This window comes from Chiloscyllium plagiosum, unplaced genomic scaffold (assembly GCF_037043375.1).
Source record: "Chiloscyllium plagiosum isolate Xiang-an unplaced genomic scaffold, Cpla_swu_hap1 HiC_scaffold_27, whole genome shotgun sequence".
NCBI lineage: Eukaryota > Metazoa > Chordata > Chondrichthyes > Orectolobiformes > Hemiscylliidae > Chiloscyllium > Chiloscyllium plagiosum.
Genome location: NW_028270165.1, coordinates 46,357,952 through 46,377,189, shown reverse-complemented (window position 1 = coordinate 46,377,189; position 19,238 = coordinate 46,357,952). Strand labels below are relative to the sequence as shown.

At 47.7% G+C, this 19,238-nt stretch overlaps 2 protein-coding genes across 2 annotated transcripts in view; one reads left to right on the top strand and one right to left on the bottom strand.

The window, feature by feature from the left end:
* Nucleotides 1-19,238, top strand: part of LOC148143875 (uncharacterized) — a 202,918-nt gene that overhangs the window by 58,647 nt on the left and 125,033 nt on the right. The gene's annotated exons all lie outside the window — the stretch shown is intronic.
* The window catches only part of LOC148143877 (uncharacterized), a 59,297-nt gene that overhangs the window by 18,734 nt on the left and 21,325 nt on the right, over nt 1-19,238 (bottom strand). Inside the window, exon 2 of the mRNA XM_087975716.1 lies at nt 9,765-11,279. Coding sequence (XP_087831842.1) covers nt 9,765-10,874 — 1,110 coding nt within the window. The 5' untranslated portion in view covers nt 10,875-11,279. The remainder of the gene's footprint in view (nt 1-9,764; nt 11,280-19,238) is intronic.

Below are 19,238 nucleotides of genomic sequence, written 5' to 3'. Positions count from 1 at the left end.
AAAGCCACTAACTATGGATGCGACCAGGAATGATCAGAGATTATCCACCACCCATGCTGAGGAGATGTCGTCCAGTGCACCGGACCAGACGCCTTTGACGTGTGGAACGTGATGACGATTGATTATTGCAATGGACTCTTACATCAGAAAGACCAGATGGTCCACCTGGACAGTAGAAATCAGTGAGAGTTATCATGTCGTTACCATGTTTTTTTGATTTTACATGCAGACGCAAGCCTAGTGAAGATAAAAATGATCAACCCTGTTATTATGGTAAATATGCCCAGGAACATAGTCCCTTTTTGTAGGACGGGCCGACTCGAGAAAAGAGAAGCCTGATAGGGGAAACTCCTCAATCCACAAACAACTTATTTATACAGGCCCACAGAACGTTCTTCACCCCAGAGGCAGTAGTATGTTACTCCTCTCTATCGGGAGATGACTTACTTGCCCCATCCGCAGTCTCCGATTCCAATCTATTCATCACTGTTTCCACACTGTAAGTAACCAAATCTAATCTAATCTAAAACGTCGACCATTTGCTCCTGTAGATCTGACCAGACCCCCTGCTGTAACATTTCAGTAATCTATTTTGACAAACTCTCCCTAATATACACCAAACCAGACTATTATTTCTTAAGGTAAAGGTAAAGCTACCAATTTCCTTGTCCTGGATGGCAAAGATGTCCCTCATAAGGTCACTATCGGAGCCCTTGTTCCCACAACAGTACCTTGTCCTGGCCAGTGGACAAGTCGATGGAACCTCCATCTGAGGAGGATGCAACGGTCGGTCTCAGCCAACCTTGCTCCAACTGGAAGGATCCCAAGGGACTGGGTGACAATACAGGACACCCGATAGGCTGGGGAATCCAGAGTACCCTGACGTTGGGAGGATCGGCAGGAGTGACAAGTTAAAAGAACCGCAATTCCCTCTTTTGCGGCCTGACCATTCGAGGAAATAAGACTAAAGAGGCTCTGGAACAGAGTAAACTGGGATTATCAGACCTGTGTCTTTACTCTATGCAGAATCGGTATGCCTTAGACTATATACTCACCCAGGAGGGTGAGGTCTGCACCATTGTCCAAGATAAATGCACTATGGGCATTCCCGATCTCACTGGCAATATTAACTAAGATACAAGAAGAGATCCAGAATGACTGAAGGGACCAGTTGGGGAAACTGCAGAACGGGCTGATGGTACAATTGGCTTATCAATTTAGCTATGTCTGTTTGTCGGTATTGGTATTGTTAGGTATTTAATTGCTAGGCTTATGAGGTCCCTTAGTGATATAGATTTGCCCCAGAAGATGTTCCTTTTGCGATCCGATGGCTCACCCACACGTGTCGATGGCGATGATAAATATGACCAGATGAGCTGCGAAGATGGTGGTGCCGCTCTGCAGGATGTTGATGGCAGGACTACCTTGAAGGGCATTCGTTTGGATTAGCCTTCTCTTTCAGTGATCGCGGTGCAATCAAAGGGAGGAATGAGGGTGTGGGCATCTGGGTGAGAAAGTCTATAGCCTTAAAACTTGTCTTTAAACATTCAGACTAAAATGTAATGCTGAATTATTGAATACATTTACTGCACTAGAAAATAAACCGGCAGGTAGGCTCAGAAAGAGGAGAGAACTTAAAGATAGGGACACCTGGGCTCACCAAGTGATAACAGGATGCTGTAAGGCAATTAAGAACATTTGCCTCAGCATCAGTGAACCTGTGTGAACAGGACCCCAAGTGATAACATTCACAGCCGTTCCCTTGTGAGACCATTTTAGTGCTGAGGCTGTTGGAAAATTAACTCTTAGTGCTTATGTGCTATGGATTGAAAAGAATTACATTTTGGGACTTTATGATGATATTGAGTAGCCATTACTGGTTATGAAATACAAACTCTGTAAAAGGAAATATTGATAAAGCTTTACCTTACTTGCTGCAGCCGAAGCTCCAGCGGAGGAAACAGGCCGCGGGCATACTTCCAGCTTTGGGATGGCCCCGCCCCCTCCTCCGCCAAAGCGACGCGTAAGTCCCGCCCCTTCCGAATGCAGATCGAAAACCCCGCCCCCAGACTAAACCCGCCCCTCCTGGTAAACCCCGCCCACCCAGATGTATTTGGAAGCACTGGCTTCTGCAGCGCTGCTCCTTCTGCGGGTAGCTGTGCTGCAGGATCATAAGACACAGAATTAATAGCAAAACATCACAGTGTCATGCAACCGATGCAATATTTGGAACAAACCTGAACCACTGCTGAGTCCTTCATCTTTTAGAATGGGTTGCAGGTTTCAGTTCATCAATATATAAATTCCGGAACTTTAGATCACATTCCCTACAGTGTGGAAACAGGCCCTTCGGCCCAACAAGTCCACACTGACCCGCCGAAGAGCAAAACACCCAGCCCCATTCCCCGTCACCTAACACTACGGGGCAATTTAGCTTGGCCAATTCACCCTAACCCACACGTCTTTGGACTGTGGGAGGAAACCCACGCAGACGCGGCACGGAGGGGGGGGGGCGGAGGGAATTGAACCGGGGGCTCTGGTGCTGTGAGGCAGCAGTGCTAACCACAAAAAAAAGAGAGATAGGGATGCAAGGCAGGATTTCAGGGAACGAGGGTGGAAGCTGAGGGTTAGAACAAACAGAGTGATTATCTTTGGTTTGTTGCCTCCTTTCCCAGGTATCTGACCCTTGTCTTTCGTGTCCTCCCCTACCCTTCCTGTTATCCCTTGATCCCAGTCTCCTTTTTGTTATTTCTTCTACTGCCTCCACCATCATTTTGGCTTTCTGTTTCTGCTTCTCGTCTTCCCTTTTCACATACACTTTCTGTGCCTCACGTAACAGCTCTTCCATCTGTCTTTCACTCCATCCATCTAATTTCTGTAATTTCTTTTGTATGTCCGGCCATGATTTAGTTACTAACTGGACCTTTAAGAGTCCCTGTGTTATCTGATTATCGGGATCCATTCCCAAACACTTCCTTGTGGCCTCCTTGAGCCTTTTAAGAAATGCAGAAGTGGTTTCATCCTTCTCTTGTCGTACTTCAAAGTCCTTAACAAAGTTTTATGATCTTGGTGCCGCCTCTTTAATTCCTAATATTCCCATTTCTCATAGATCCCGCATTGACTCCCTATCTTCTCTGTCATTATTTTCCCAATGAGGGTCAACATTTGGGAATTTCTGTTCTGCTGGGGCCCCTTCTTCCCCAACTGCGTGCCTCTTTTCCCATTCCTATAAAGCTGCTCTCCTAATCATACCTCGTTCTCCCCCTGAAAATAACGTTCCTAAAATTGCCATCAGTTCTCCCCAGGTATATAAATTAGGCCCTAGGAATTGCTCTAATTGTTCGGCTAGTCCAACCGGAACCTCTATTAAACTTTTCATTTCCTTTGTAAAGACCCTAACTTCACTGCTAATTAAGGGAGCGTTTACATATCTGATTGTACCTTCCCCAATCGGAACCTCTCAGAAGGGACATAATTTTACATTTTCCATTATCTCTGCCCCTCCTTTACATGTGGTGGCTCGAGTGACTCTGGCCCCCCCCCCCCCAGGTTCTGCATCTTTTAGTTCAGAGTCTGTTCCCATTTCTGTGTCTGGACTCAGTTCTACTTCGGGAGCTGTAGGCTCGTTCCGGGGAGTAGTATATGGGGGCGGCAAACATGTTAAGGGATCCCATTGTGGCTTCCCTTGTTCATTCTTTTTCTGTTCTTTCCCTGATTCCTCCCTATTCATGGGACATAATTTTACTCCCTCGCTCCCTATCCAACAAACCGCATAATCGGACTCTTTTTGACTGTACGCTTCTTTCCGATTGACATATATATTAAGATCTTGACACAGCCAATCCTCATCGGACCGATATTTGGGCCAAAAAATACCAGGCGCCTTAATACTTTCTCTAGTCCAGACAAAACAACAATAGTAGTTTACCATTATAGCCTTATCTTTCCCCCGTGTCGGGGAGTTGTGTTCCCAATTTCCCAACATTCTCCCCAAAGGACTGTCGGGTGAAATATATTCCCCTTTAACGTTATTTACAGATCGATCGTTACCCAGGCAACTTCCCGTGCCTCCCATTGTTGCTAATTTAATTAATCTTAACAAGGTCCGGTGTCACCTTCTTCCACACCCCTTCAGGGTCCTGACTAGACACCTTACTCATCCGATTAATCTGACCAACTATATGCTTTTTGAGACTTCAACTGTTCTCCATAAATCACTTTTATGTAAGGATAAAAGAGATTAGTTAGAAACTGATTAGCACTGATTAGTGGTTAGCACTGCTGCCTCACAGCGCCAGAGACCTGGGTTCAATTCCCGCCTCAGGCGACTGACTGTGTGGAGTTTGCACATTCTCCCCGTGTCTGCGTGGGTTTGCTCCGGTTTCCTCCCACAGTCCAAAGATGTGCAGGTTAGGTGAATTGACCATGCTAAATTGCCCCTAGTGTTAGGTAAGGGGTAAACGTAGGGGTATGGGTGGGTTGCGCTTCGGCGGGGCGGTGTGGACTTGTTGGGCCGAAGGGCCTGTTTCCACACTGTAAGTAATCTAATCTAATCTGATAGTAAGGCAGTCATGACCTGTAAAAAGAACAGGAGTTAACATTTTATTTCATAATCTGTAAAATCCTTAACCTGAAAAGAAATCATGTTAAAATTTCCATAGTAGAAATCAGATTCAAAACAGTCCTGGATCTCAAGCTCCAGGGAACAAAGCAGAAACATTCAATCACCAACAAACAAATGTGCATTCAAACCAAATCACAAAGGGTTAAACTTGCTAGTTGCTGTACAGCTCTTTCTCTCTCTCTCTCTCACGCACACGCACACGCACACACACACACAGACACCGTGTCTCACAGACACTTTGAGCTTTCCGCAACGACTCCTCTAGTTTTTGAATATTCATCTGGACGTCTGGCCATAAGTTAGTTATGAAGGGCATCCTCAGTAGCCCTTCTGACACGGGCTGTTTTCCATTGACATATGCTTAATTTTATATATCGCCAATTCCCCATACTTTTATATGTCCCGACCACCAAGGCAAGACATAAAAGGTCTCTCTTCTTACCTTGGTCTGTGCACAGAGTTACCTGGTCATTTCAGTGCACCCCGTCCCGCAGCAATTCTTGCAGCAAATACCGCTGCCCCCGGTCACCCGGATATATCCTTTAAGACCTTTCCCTACCCGGGTCTTGTGCACAAGAGCTGCCCGACAGAACCCGCCGCGTCTGCCCGCCTTGTTTCCAGGGTCTCCCAGTCCGGATCGTACTCGCCCAAACCGCGAATGACAAGCAAGGGAGTCGGAGATCACCGAAATCAGCGAGGTGCACCTCCCCGGTCATCCCAAGAGTGTCGAGCGGTCTGAGGCTTGGATCCCGGAACGAGGCCCCCAATTGTGAGAAACAGAACTCACTCACAAATGGATCAGCCTGAGACAAAGCCTTGGAAACAAGAACAATTTATTACAGTCTTCTAAGTACTGGACGCTTCTGCAATCAAGCAGAAATGCGTGTCAAAACAGAGCCTGTTCGCTTTCTTATTCAGTTTACAAGTTGCGGAATCACTTTACTTCAGGTTTATTGTGAAATACCCCTGCTGCTTCTTTTTGTGGTCAACTACAACACTTTAAAGTTATTCCCTAGCTTAAAACTATTTTCTTTAAAAGACCCTCTATATTCATTAAAGTCTTAGCCTTATGTATGCTACATGCTACAAGAATTCCGCTTCCCTTCCCCCTACTACACCCCCTCACCCATCCGCAAAAACAACATTTCTAATCTCCCACAGAAAGAGGGATAGGGATGTAAGGCAGGATTTCAGGGAGCTCGGGTGGAAGCTGAGGGCTAGAACAAACAGAGTGGTTATCTGTTTGTGCTATCCGTGCCACGTGATAGCAAGGCAAGGAATAGGGAGATATATCAGCTGAACACCTGGCTGCAAGGATGGTGCAGGAGGGAGGGTTTCAGGTTTTTGGATAATTGGGACTCATTCTGGGGAAGGTGGGACTTGTACAAACAGGACAGTCTTCACTTGAACCAGAGGGGTACTAATCTCCTGGGTGAGAAATTTGCTGGTGCTATTCGGGTGGGTTTAAACTAGCTCAGCAGGGGGATGGGAACCGGGGTGTGTAGCTGCAATGCACAGGAGGATGAGAGTAGGAAGGACAGGGACAGGATTTCAGGGTCACAGGAATGTGCTGGCAGACAGTGAAGTGATTTGAAGTGTGGCTACTTTCATGCCAGAGTATCCACAATAAGGTAGGTGAGCTTGCAGCACAGATAGGTACCTGCGACTTGGATGTTGTGGCCATTTCAGAGACATGGAGAGAGCAGGGTGAGGAATGGATGTTGCAGGTTCCAGGGTTTTGATCTTTCATTAAGAACAGCCAAGGCGGTAAAAGAGGGAGAGGCGTGGCCTTGTTAGTCAAGGATAGTATAACGGTGGCTGACAGAACTTTTGATGAGGACTCGTCTACTCAGGTAATGTGGGCTGAGGTTAGAAACAGGAGAGGAGAGGTCACACTGCTTGGAGTTTTTTTATAGGCCTCCGCAGAGTTCCAGGGAGGTGGAAGAGGGGATTAGCAAAATTATTCTGGGTAGGAGTGAAAGGAACAGGGTGGTCATTATGGGGGACTTTAACTTGCCCAACATTGACTGGAAATGCTTTCATTCCAGTACGTCGTATGGATCAATTTTTGTCCAGTGTGTGCAGGAGGGCTTTCTGACACAGTATGTCGAAGGGCCAACAGGAGGGGAGGTCACACTGGATCTGGTGCTTGGTAATGAACCAGGCCAGGTGTTTGATTTAGTGGAAGGTGAGCACTTTGGAGAGAGTGACCAGAATTCAGTTAGGTTTCATTTAGCAATGTAAAGGGATAGGAACATGCCACAGGTCAAGAGTTATCGATGGGGCAAGGGCAATTATAATGCAATTAGGCAAGACTTAGGATGCATAGAATAGGGTAGCAAAATGCAGGGGATGGGGACAATAGAAGTGTGGAGCTGGTTTAAGGAACAGATGTGTCCTTGATAGGTATGTCCCTGTCAGGCAGGGAGGAAGTGATAAGGGAAGGGAACCGTGGTTTACAACAGACATTGCATCTCTTGTTACAAAGAAGGAGGAGGCTTATGTGATGATGAGGCAAGATGGTTCAGATGAGGCGATGGAGAGTTACAGATCAGCTAGGAAGGATTTAAAGAGAGAGTTAACAGCAAAGAGGGTCATGAGCAGTCTTTAACACATAAATGAGAACCCTAAAACTTTCTATAGGTATGTGAGGAATAAAAGGATGATTAGGGTAGGAATAGGGCCAATCAAAGACAGAAGTGGGAAATTGAGTGTGGGCCCTGTGGAGATTGGAGAGGTGTTAATGAATATCTCTCATCGGTCTTCACTCAGGAAAAAGAGAATATTGCAGAGGAGAAGAATGAGGTACAAGATATTAGACTCGAAAGGATCAAGGTTAGTTGCACACAGGTGTTATCAATTCTAGAAGGAGTGAAAGTAGACAAGTGCCCTGGGCCGGATGGGATTTATCCAAGGATTCTCTGGGAAGCGAGGGAGGAGATAGCAGAGCCTTTGGCTTTGATATTTGAGTTGTCATTGTCTACAGGTTTAGTACCAGAGTGGAGGATTGCAAATATTGTGCCCTTGTTCAAGAAGGGCAGCAGAGATGACCCAGGTAATTATAGACTAGTGAGCCTTACTTCTGTTGAAGGAAAGCTTTTGGAAAGGAACATTAGAGATAGGATTTATAATCATTCAGCAAGCAACAATTTATTTTCAGATAGTCAACATGGTTTCATCAAGAGCAGGTCGTGTCTCACAAACCTCAGAGTTTTTTGAGAAGGTTACCAAGCATGTAGATGAGGGTAGGGCAGTTGACGTGGTGTACGTGGACCTCTGTAAAGCCTTTGATAAAGTTCCACATGGTAGGCTGTTGGAGTAAATGCAGAGGCATGGGATTGAGGGTGATTTAGCAGTTTGGATTACAAACTGGCTTTCTGAAAGAAGGCAGCGAGTGGTGGTTTATGGAAAATATTCAGCCTGAAGTCCGGTTACTAGTGGTGTGCCACAAGGATCTGTTTTGGGACGACTGCGGTTTGTCATTTTTTAATTGGCTTAGACACAGGCATAGGTGGATGGATTAGTAAATTTGCAGATGACACTGAAGTCGGTGGAGTGCTGGACAGTTTGGAAGAATGTTACAGGTTGCAGGGGGACTTGGATAAACTGCAGAATTTGGCTGAGAGGTGGCAAATGGAGTTCAATGCAGCTAAATGTGAGGTGATTCACTTTGGGAAGAATAACAGGAAGGCAGTGATCTTGGAGTCCAGGTGCATAGATCCCTGAAAGTTGCCACTCAGGTGGATAGTGCTGTTAAGGCGGCAAACAGTGTATTAGGTTTCATTGGTAGAGCAATTGAGTTCTGGAACTGCAATATCATGCTGCAACTATACAAAACGCTGGTGCAGCCACACTTGGAATATTGTGTATAGTTCTGGTCCCCATATTTCAGGAAGGATGTGGGAAGCATTGGAAAAGGAGCAGAGGAGATTTACCAGGTTGTTGCCTGGTCTGGAGGGAGGGTCTTATGAGGAAAGGCTGAGAGACTTGGGTCTGTTCTCATTGGAAAGAAGAAGGCTAAGAGGGGATTTGATAGAGATATATAAGATGATCAGAGGATAAGATAGGGGAGACAGTGAAAGACTTTTTCTTAGGATGGTGACGTCAGTTTCCCAAAATGAATCACCTCACATTTAGCTGCATTGAACTCCATTTGCCACCTCTCAGCCCAATTCTGCAGTTTATCCAAGTCCCCCTACAACCTGTACAAATTGAGGGGTGATAGATTTAAGACACATGTCAGAGGCAAGTTCTTTATGCAGAGAGTGGTAAGGGCGTGGAATGCCCTACCTGCTAAAGTAGTCAACTCAGCCACATTAGGGAGATTTAAACATTCCTTAGATAAGCGCATGGTTGATTTTGGGATAGTGCAGGGGATCGAACTGAGAATAGTTCACAGGTCAGCGCAACATCGAGGGCCGAAGGGCCTGTTCTGCGCTGTATTGTTCTATGTTCTTTGTTCTATGTTCTAAACTTATTGCAGGAGGCGGAAAGAAATGAGCAGCTTTAAAACAAAAACCTCTTGGAGCTCAAAGCTTTCAATGAGAGTCTGAGCCCGGTGGTAAGTTCAGGTAACCTTTATTGCAACCCAACTTTGTTACAGTTTCAGATTCCCCTGCAAAAAGGCAGAGAAAAAGCAGTTGCTTTTTGAACAGCTCAAGGTGAAAGTGCACACACCACACCTCCCCTGTCCCACCCCCCTCACTGTCTTTACTGCCAGCACCAAGTTGTCCCTTTGTAATTGGATCCTTGGTACAGCCGTAACCCGGAGGAAGTATTGCCTCACTCAGCAATTTCAACCCATACCCTGTCTCCAAGTAAGTTTCTCCCCACTCCTTTGTCAGGAATGGGCAGTGTAGAGTCAACCAGACTGCTGTGGGTGTGGGATCACGTGTAGGCCAGACCGGGTAAAGGATGCAGCTGGAACGACTGAGTGAATCCTTTCCCACAATGGCGGTTCCCTTCCCTAACAAGGGAGAGAGGGAATCAGATGGGGGCTTTCTCCCCCGCACCACCCCCTCCCTCTGCCATCTGTCGTGGCAGGATTCGAACCCGGGAGTCCCCGGAACCGGGTTGATATTCCAATCGATAATGGCACTCGGCCGTCACTCCTTCAATCCCCCTGCGATGGCAAGTGAACTCGCTGGTGCTTCCGCAGGTTGCAGGAGCGGGTGAAGCCCTTCCCGCACTGAGAGCAGATGAACGGCCTCTCCCCAGTGTGGACCTGCTGGTGGGTCAGCAGGTGGGAGGCCTGGTTAAAGGCCTTCCCACATTCGGGGCAGCTGAAGGGCCTCTCCCCGGTGTGGACCCGCTGATGGGTCTGGAGGTTGGAGGAGCAGGTGAAGCCCTTCCCGCACTGAGAGCAGGTGAACGGCCTCTCCCTAGTGTGGACATGCTGGTGGGTCAGCAGGTTGGAGGAAGTGCTGAAGGCCTTCCCACACTCGATGCAGCTGAAGGGCTTCTCCCCTGTGTGGACACGCTGGTGCCTCAGCAGTGTGGAGACCCGGGTAAAGGCCTTCCCGCACTCTGGGCAGCTGAAGGGCCTCTCCCCTGTGTGGACATGCTGGTGGGACAGCAGGTTGGAGGAAGTGCTGAAGGCTTTCCCACACTCGGTGCAGCTAAAGGGCCTCTTCCCCGTGTGGACCCGCTGATGGGTCAGCAGTGTGGAGACCTGGGTAAAGGCCTTCCTGCACTCTGGGCAGCTGAAGGGCCTCTCCCCCGTGTGGACCCGCTGGTGGCTCTTCAGGGTGGAGGAGCAGGTGAAGCCCTTGCCGCACTGAGAGCAGGTGAACGGCCTCTCCCCCGTGTGGACATGCTGGTGGGTCAGCAGGTTGGAGGAAGTGCTGAAGGCCTTCCCGCACTCGGGGCAGCTGAAGGGCCTCTCCCCAGTGTGGACCCGCTCGTGGCTCCGCAGGTGAGAGGAGCAGGTGAAGCCCTTCCCGCACTGAGAGCAGGTGAACGGCCTCTCCCTCGTGTGGATGCGCTGGTGGGTCAGCAGGGTGGAGGAATTGCTGAAGGCCTTCCCGCACTCAGGGCAGCTTAAGGGCCTCTCCCCCGTGTGGTTCTGCTGGTGGGCCAACAGGTGGGAGGAATGTCTGAAGGCCTTCCCGCAGTCGGTGCAGGGGAATGGCCTATCCCCAGTGTGACTGCGCTGATGAGTCTCCAGGGCAGACGGGACACGGAAGCCTTTCCCACAGTCGCCACACTTCCACGGTTCCTCCACAGGGCGGGATTCCTCAGGTTTCTCCATGGCCACAGCTTCAGCTGCACACAAACAAGTGTAGAGCCCCTCCCTGCCGTGAAATCCCCTTTCCAGGCCGTATAACTGTTTCAGGCTCCACGCACAGTGCGCTGCAACAGTGGGGTCTCTCGTCCAGTCCCACTGATGCTGAAAACGTCCTCAAACAGGAACCAAAAAGCGTTGATCCCTCTCACAGAAATCAGTCAAACATCGTTGTGGTCCCGATGGATTGTGTGACTGTCAGACATTGACATCAAAGTGAGGACTGCAGACACTGGAGAGTCAGTCGAAAAATGTGGCGCTGGAAAAGCACAGCAGGTCAGGCAGCATCCAAGGAGCAGGAGAGTCAATGTTTCGGGCATAAGCCCTTCATCCGTTGATTTTGAAACTTCCCTCTTCAGATTTTCAAATACTCTGCAAAAAGAGATTACAAAAGTCATCACTGTCAGTGCAGGGTAGAAATTCAGAACAAGCAATTGTACTTGCTGTGGAATATTCTTTTGTTGTTCCACAAAATTGAAAGTACCATCCCACACTCTCTTCCCCCTCTGTTCTCACTCCGCTCTAACTAATTCCCCTGTAGGTGCTGATTCAGGATCTGACAGGGGCAGAAAAAGCAAAAACATCAAGACTGACATCTCTCTGAATTTTGGATACCTCCACCTGAAAGTTAATATCTTTCACAACACTGGGATCCTGCTGAGAGGGAGCAGGTCTGATTTTGGGAAGCAAAAAAAAGTGTCAATTCAGGGTAAACCTGCAACGCAGCTTCTTGAGGAAGGACCAGACACAAAATGGTTAATGACCCAGAGAAGGTGGGAGCAAAATGAGACATCAAGGCATTAACACCGACACACTTCAGTCAAACTCTTCTGCTCCCAGTCAGGGCAAAACATGCTCTGAAAGTCCAGCCTTCACAACCAGACTTCTGCTTTCACTGAAGACAATTAGAATCACACAGCACGTAAACAGACCCTTTGGCCCAACCTGCCCAGATTTCCTAAATTAATCTAGTCACGTTTGCCATCACTTGGCCCCTATATGGGCCGGGTGCTGGCAGCTGGGACTAAATTGGGTTGGCTATCTTGTCAGCAAGGACGGGTTGGACCGAAGGGTCTGTTTCTGTGCTGTACATCTCTATGACTCCAGTCACATTTGCTATCACTTGGCCCTGACCCATCTGAACCCTTCATATTCATATGCCCATCCAGGAGCCTTTTCACTGGTCATCGTATCAGCACCCACCACTTCCTCTGGCAGCTCACGCCATCGCTCAAGCGACTCCATGTTGAAAGCGTCTGATCTGGTGCACCAAATGACACCAGGATAATCTCAGATCATTCCAGATCGCATCGATACTCAGTCAGTGGCTTTCCCGATCAGGATGTTGTACGTGATCAAACAGGTCAGTGGGTAGGCGATCCCCCACATCTTAGTTCAAGTATCTCTACGAGAACTCCCTTGCTGGAGGGTCCCTTGGAGACACTTCAACTGGACTTCATTGAGTTGCAGAAATGAGTTGAGTTGCTATAAATGTGTTTTGCTTATTGCTGATGTCTTTTGTAAGTGGATTGAAGCCTAACCTCCTCCTAACGCTACTGCTGAGACTGTGGCGAAGATTTTGTTTAAGGAAATAATTCCCTGCTTCAGTATACCTGCGTGCATTGGCTCGGACAATGGACCACATTTTGTAGGTAATATTAACGGAGAACTCTGTTCCCAGCTTTGTATTTGTCGGCAACTGCATGGTGCTTATCATCGTCAGGCGGCCGGCATTGTTGAATGTTTTAACCAGATGCAAGACTAAACTTGCCAAATTAATGGCAGAGTGTGGCCTCTCCTGGTTATGCTAATCCCTGTGGCCTTATTCCAGATGCGATCCATGTCTGTGGGCAAGACACGACTGTCTCCAGCTGAGAGTTTCTCTGGTCACTGCCTCCGTACCCCTTGGAACGATTCGGCTCCCTTCTGAGTCCACTTCCACCACATGACCAAAGCAATCATTGGTTATGTTCTTGCTCTAACCAATGTTATGTGTGCCTTTCACTCCCAGGAGCGTGCGGCCTACAGCGATGTTCCCTCCCTTTCAGCCTCGTCACGGGTAGAGCCTGGTTCGTTGGTGCTCGTCAAGAACTGGACTGGCAAAGGTTTCCAACCTCGTTGCGATGGCCCCTTCCAGGTTTTACTTCCCACCCCTATGGCGGTCACAGTCACTGGGCGCTCAGCTTGGGTGCAACTGCACCATTGTAAATTGATTGACCGCACCAAATCAAAAGTGGAGAAGAGGAGGAGAGAATCCTGGAATCCCAACAAAAGGAGTGGACCCTGTCCGGTTGGGTTTTTGAATCTTGCTGCTGTTCTAATGTTAATCTTATTACAGATACTTGAACTAAGAGGAGGGACATGTGGGGGATCGCTTATCTCCTCACCTTTCTGATCACCTACAACATCCTGATGGGGAAAGCCACTAAGTATGGATGCGACCAGGAATGATCAGAGATTATCCACCACCCATGGTGAGGAGATGTCATCCAGTGCACCGGACCAGACGCCTTTGACGTGTGGAACGTGATGACGATTGATTATTGCAATGGACTCTTACATGAAAAAGACCAGATGGTCCATCTGGCCAGTAGAAATCAGTGGGAGTTACCATGTCGTTACCATGTTTTTTTTATTTTACCTGCAGACGCAAGCCTAGTGAGGATAAAAATGATCAACCCCGTTATTATGGTAAATATTTTAAGGACGCCCAGGAACACCATCCCTTTTTGCAGGACGGGCCAACTCGAGAAAAGGGAAGCCCGATAGGGGAAACTCCTCAATCCACAAACAACTTATTTATACAGGCCCACAGAACGCTCTTCACCACAGAGGCAGTAGTATGTTACTCCTCTCTATCGGGAGATGACTTACTTGCCCCGTCCCCAGTCCCCGATTCCATTCTATTCGTCAGACTTCCTACTGTCGACCCTGCGAAGAGAAATATCACTTTCCAATACCTCGGGTCTGTGTATACAAACAGCTGGTGTAACACTGGCTGGGGTACAGCAGGCCTTATGCGGCACATGGACCTGGAACGGAATCCTTCCCTTGCGCATTTATAGGCCTTTTCTCTTTTCAGAATCTGATACTGTCACCAAGACCATGTACAATAGAGCTGAGGGAGAGCCCAATGGGAACAGCATTCTGAGGACCATTGTCTCCTATACAGTGCGAGTGCTCGAGTCACTTGGCCCATTTTTTACAGCGCTCAAGCAACTCCTCTTGCAAAACGTTGACCCTTTACTCCTGTAGACCTGACCAGACCCCCTGCTGTAACATTTCAGTAATCTAGTTTGACAAACTCTCCCTAATATACACCAAACCAGACTATTATTTCTTCAGCTAAGGTAAAGCTACCAATTTCCTTGTCCTGGATGGCAAAGATGTCCCTCATAAGGTCACTATCGGAGTCCTTGTTCCCACAACAGTACCTTGTCCTGGCCAGTGGACAAGTCGATGGAACCTCCATCTGAGGAGGATGCAGCGGTCGGTGTCAGCCAAACTTGCTCCAACTGGAAGGATCCCAAGGGACTGGGTGACAATACAGGACACCCGATAGGCTGGTGAATCCAGAATACCCTGGGGTTGGAAGGATCGGCAGGGGTGACAAGTCAACAGAACCGCAATTCCCTCTTTTGCAGCCTGACCATTCAAGGAAATAAGACTAAAGAGGCTCTGGAACAGAGTAAACTGGGATTATCAGACCTGTGTCTTTACTCTATGCAGAATCGGTATGCCTTAGACTATATACTCGTCCGGGAGGGTGAGGTCTGCACCATTGTCCAAGATAAATGCACTATGGGCATTCCCGATCTCACTGGCAATATTAACTAAGATAAAAGAAGAGATCCAGGTATTCCTTGACAGAATGACTGAAGGGACCAGTTGGGGAAACTGCAGATCGGGCTCATGGTACAATTGGCTTAGCAATTTAGCTATGTCTGTTTGTCGGTATTGGTATTGTTAGGTGTTTAATTGCTAGGCTTATGAGGTCCCTTAGTGATATAGATTTGCCCCAGAAGATCCTGCTTTTGCAATCCGATGGTTCACCCACACGTGTCGATGGCGATGATAAATATGACCAGATGAGCTGCGAGGATGGTGGTGCCGCTCTGCAGGATGTTGATGGCAGGACCACCTTGAAGGGCATTCGTTTGGATTAGCCTTCTCTTTCAGTGATCGCGGTGCAATCAAAGGGAGGAATGAGGGTGTGCCACCTGGGTGAGAAAGTCTATAGCCTTAAAACTTGTCTTTAAACATTCAGACTAAAATGTAATGCTGAATTATTGAATACATTTACTGCACTAGAAAACAAACAGGCAGGAAGGCTCAGAAAGAGGAGAGAACTTAAAGAGAGGGACACCTGGGCTCACCAAGCGATAACAAGATGCTGTAAGGCAATTAAGAACGTTTACTTTATCATCGGTGAATCTGTGTGAACAGGACACCAAGTGATAACATTTACAGCCGTTCCCTTGTGAAATGAATGATAGTCTTTGAATCTGACCCTGAAACAAGACTCGGTACTATCCATAGCTTTGTAATTAATGGGTGGATCTTGTCCATTATAATGGATTCTTACTACCTCTTGCAAGCGGGGCATTCACAAAATAAATCTTTGCTGTCTTGAGAGTTCAAAAGGACACGAGAGAGAGAGACCATTTTAGGGCTGAGGCTGTTGAATCCCATAGAGAATTAACTCTTAGTGCTTATCTACTATGGATTGAATTGAAATGCATTTTGGGACTTTATGATGAGAGATTTTTATTCCAGGCTTCCAAAGAGTATGATCTCCAGGACAAACCAAGAGAGAGGCTTTACAGGTCTGAGTTCTCAAAGGATTCCTGAGGGCCACCTCAAATCTCCACTTTAACATGGGAGGTCGGACAAAATGGCTTCTGCTTGGCTAACTCAGTGGGACTGAGTCAGGCAGATACTCACGACTCAGAACAAACAAGAAACCACAGACTGATGTCAATCCAGTGAAAAAAAATTGCAAATTTGAACCTAACCATCAATCGCAGAAGTAACAGTTTAATCCTAACCACCAGACACGACAAATACGATTCCAAGAACAAGTTGTCTACAAGAAATTATGATAGATTAGATTAGATTCCCTACAGTTTGAAACAGGCCCTTTGGCCCAACCAGTCCACACTGACCCTCCAAAGAGTAACCCACCCAGAACCATTTTCCCTCTGACTAATGCACCTAACACCATGGGCAATTTAGCATGGCCAATACACCTGACCTGCACATCTTTGGACTCTGGGAGGAAACCGGAGCACCCAGAGGAAACCCACGCAGACACGGGGAGAATGTGCAAACTTCACACAGACGGTCACCCAAGGCTGGAATCGAACCTGGGACCCTGGTATTGTGAGGCAGCTGTGCTAACCACTGAGCCACCGTGACGCCCTAGGCTAAGTCAAAAATGCATGAGGACCTTGCGGGATCTGATTGGTTGTTACTATGTGATTATGCTCAATGTCTGACTCTAAACAATGTACATAAGTTCTATATAAACTCTGTAAAAGTTGGCAGATTCTTTTGGCAATCTGGGAGTACTCATCGGTGGCCCAGTGATTTGCACTGCTGCCTCACAGCACCAGGGTCCCAGGTTCGATTCCAGCCTCAGGGGGCTGGCTGTGTGGAGTATGCACATTCTCCCCATGTCTGCGTGGGTTTCCTCCCACAATCCAAAGATGTGCAGGTTTGGTGAATTGCCCATGCTAAACTGCCCATAATGTTAGGTGCATTAGTTAGAGGGAGATGGGTCTGGCTGGGCTACTCTTCAGAGGATCGGTGTGGACTGGTTGGGCCGAAGGGCCTGTTTCCACACTGTTGGGAATTAATCTAATCCTTCTGGGCTGATCAGAGTCTACCGACCCAGCCATATCAAAGAATAAACTATTACTTGTATGATTGACAAAGTCACTTCCAGGTGTGTTTATTGACCAATCCCAGAAATCTGAAGATCCGGACGGCAGTCCAGATCAGAACAACCAGATAGGAAATGGTTAATGTCCCCAGGATGTGGGGAGCAAAATAAGACAACAAGGCGTTAACACCAACACCAGGGAGAAACTGAACATACAGATGTGACAAACATTCGTGGCAAGCCAGAATCACAGATGTACAGCACAAACAGTCCCTTCAGTCCATGCTGACCAGATATCCTAAATCAATCTAGTCCCATTTGCCAGCACTTGGCCCATGTCCCTCTAAATGCTTCCCAATATATACCCATTCATATACCTTTTAGAGGTTGTAATTGTACCAGCAGCCACCACTTCCTCTGGCAGCTCATTCTTTACACACACCACCCTCTGTATTTAGGAGTTGCCCCTTCGGTTTCTTTTAAATCTCACCCTAAACCTATGAGCAATCCCAGATCAAAGATCTTGTCTATTTACCCTTGCCATGCCCCATATTATTTTATACAAGGTTGTAGGGTCACCCCTGTGGGATATAGGTAAAGCAGTGTTACTTCTGCAACCATAATTGCTTCTGCAAGGTAAATGAACTAACGCCAGGGTATAATTGTTTCAGCCAAGAATGGAGTTAACAAGAATGAAAGCTATGTGAAGGAAATATATAATTGCTTTTGTATTAGCTAAAATGTGCATACATGAAATGTGCCTGCCAACAATGGTAGATGTTACAAACAGATAAGGTGCTGTGAGGGGAGGGGGTGTAGGTTAAGCTAGATATGTTCGTACAAAGTTATAATCATCTGTTTCCTGCTTCTGCAAAAACAAAAAAAAAACACAATCAAGGAGGTCAGAAGGCTCAGTGTCGGCGAAAAATGGGAGGAAATGTTGCTTTCGGAAACAAGGAAGCAGCTGGCAGTGAAAGAGGATATACGCTAACACTTTGTTCACGCACAAGGCTGGATAAGGCAAGAAATAGACAAGAGTAATGGGCGCCACCGGGAAAGAATGGAGGGACAAACCGATCTTTTGCGGGTCAGCTTGGAATATCAGGGCGGCGGGGGGGGGGGGGGGGGGGGGGAGGAACGTGGATGAGGGAAAGAAGCTGAATGTGCGGAGCCAAAGTGGAGGAAGAACAGAGGATGCAAAACTTGCTTGAAGCTGCAATGAGGAATATTGCATGTGCTGTACTTGTACCTGTTGCAGTTATTGGTGGGAATCGGGTGCATTTTAAAAATAAAAACAGAAAAGATATCCAGCCCTCCCACTTCCCAATCTCTATCCTTCAGTCCCTCCCCACCTGGCTAACTAAGACACATACCTGAGTTTGCGGAGTCTGCTCCCTCTCTGCATTCGCTCCAGTTGCTACAAGTGACCAATTTCCCCTCCACCCATCTCTGTCTCCCTCCCAGGATGAAGAGTCGTCAGGAGGGCGGGAGATTCACTTTGAAACTGACAGGGCCACTTCCGTGTTGTGACGTCACAAAGAAACTAGGGGCGGGGCGAGGAAAAGTGACAGCTGAAGGGGCGGGGCATGGCCAACAGCGGGCCGCCGCACCGCGCATGCGCCACGCCTGCAGCAGACGAGGACGAGAAAACACTTTCCAAAAAAACCCCTCCCTTCAGAGAATCCCCACAGTGTGGAAGCAGGCCACTCGGCCTCACCGAACCTGCCAATGGTCACCCACCCACACCCACTCCCACTCCCACACATTTAACCCTGAATCATGCACCTTACCTGCACATTATGCCTAATTTAGCATGGCCAATCCACCCTAACCTGCACATCCCTGGGCACTACAGGTAATTTAGCATGGCCAATCCAGCCTAACCTGCACATCCCTGGGCACAATGGGTAGTTTAGCACAGCCAATCCACCCTAACCTGCACATCCCTGGACACTATGGGTAATTTAGGCATGGCCAATCCACCCTAACCTGCACATCCCTGGGCGCTTATGGGTATTTAGCACAGCCAATTCACCCTAACCTCCACATCCCTAGGCACTATGGATAATATAGCATGGCCAATTCACCCTCACGTGCACATCCCTAGGCACTATGGGTATTTCAGCATGGCCAATCCACTTTAGATTAGAGTGGTACTGGAAAAGCACAGCAGTTCAGGCAGCATACGAGGAGCAGGAAAATTGACGTTTCGCACAAAAGCCCTTCATCAGGAATAGAGGCAGAGTGCCTGCAGGGTGGAGAAATAAATGAGAGGGGCGCGGGGTTGGGGTTGGGGTTGAGAGAGATAAATTTCAGGTTGTCAGGTGTACGTTGATTTTAAAGAATGTAAAGGGTCTTTTAAGAAATAGTTTTAAGCAAGGAAATTACTTGTAGCTGACCACAAAAAAAAGGGCAGCAGGGGCATTTCGCAATAAGCTCATAGTTTG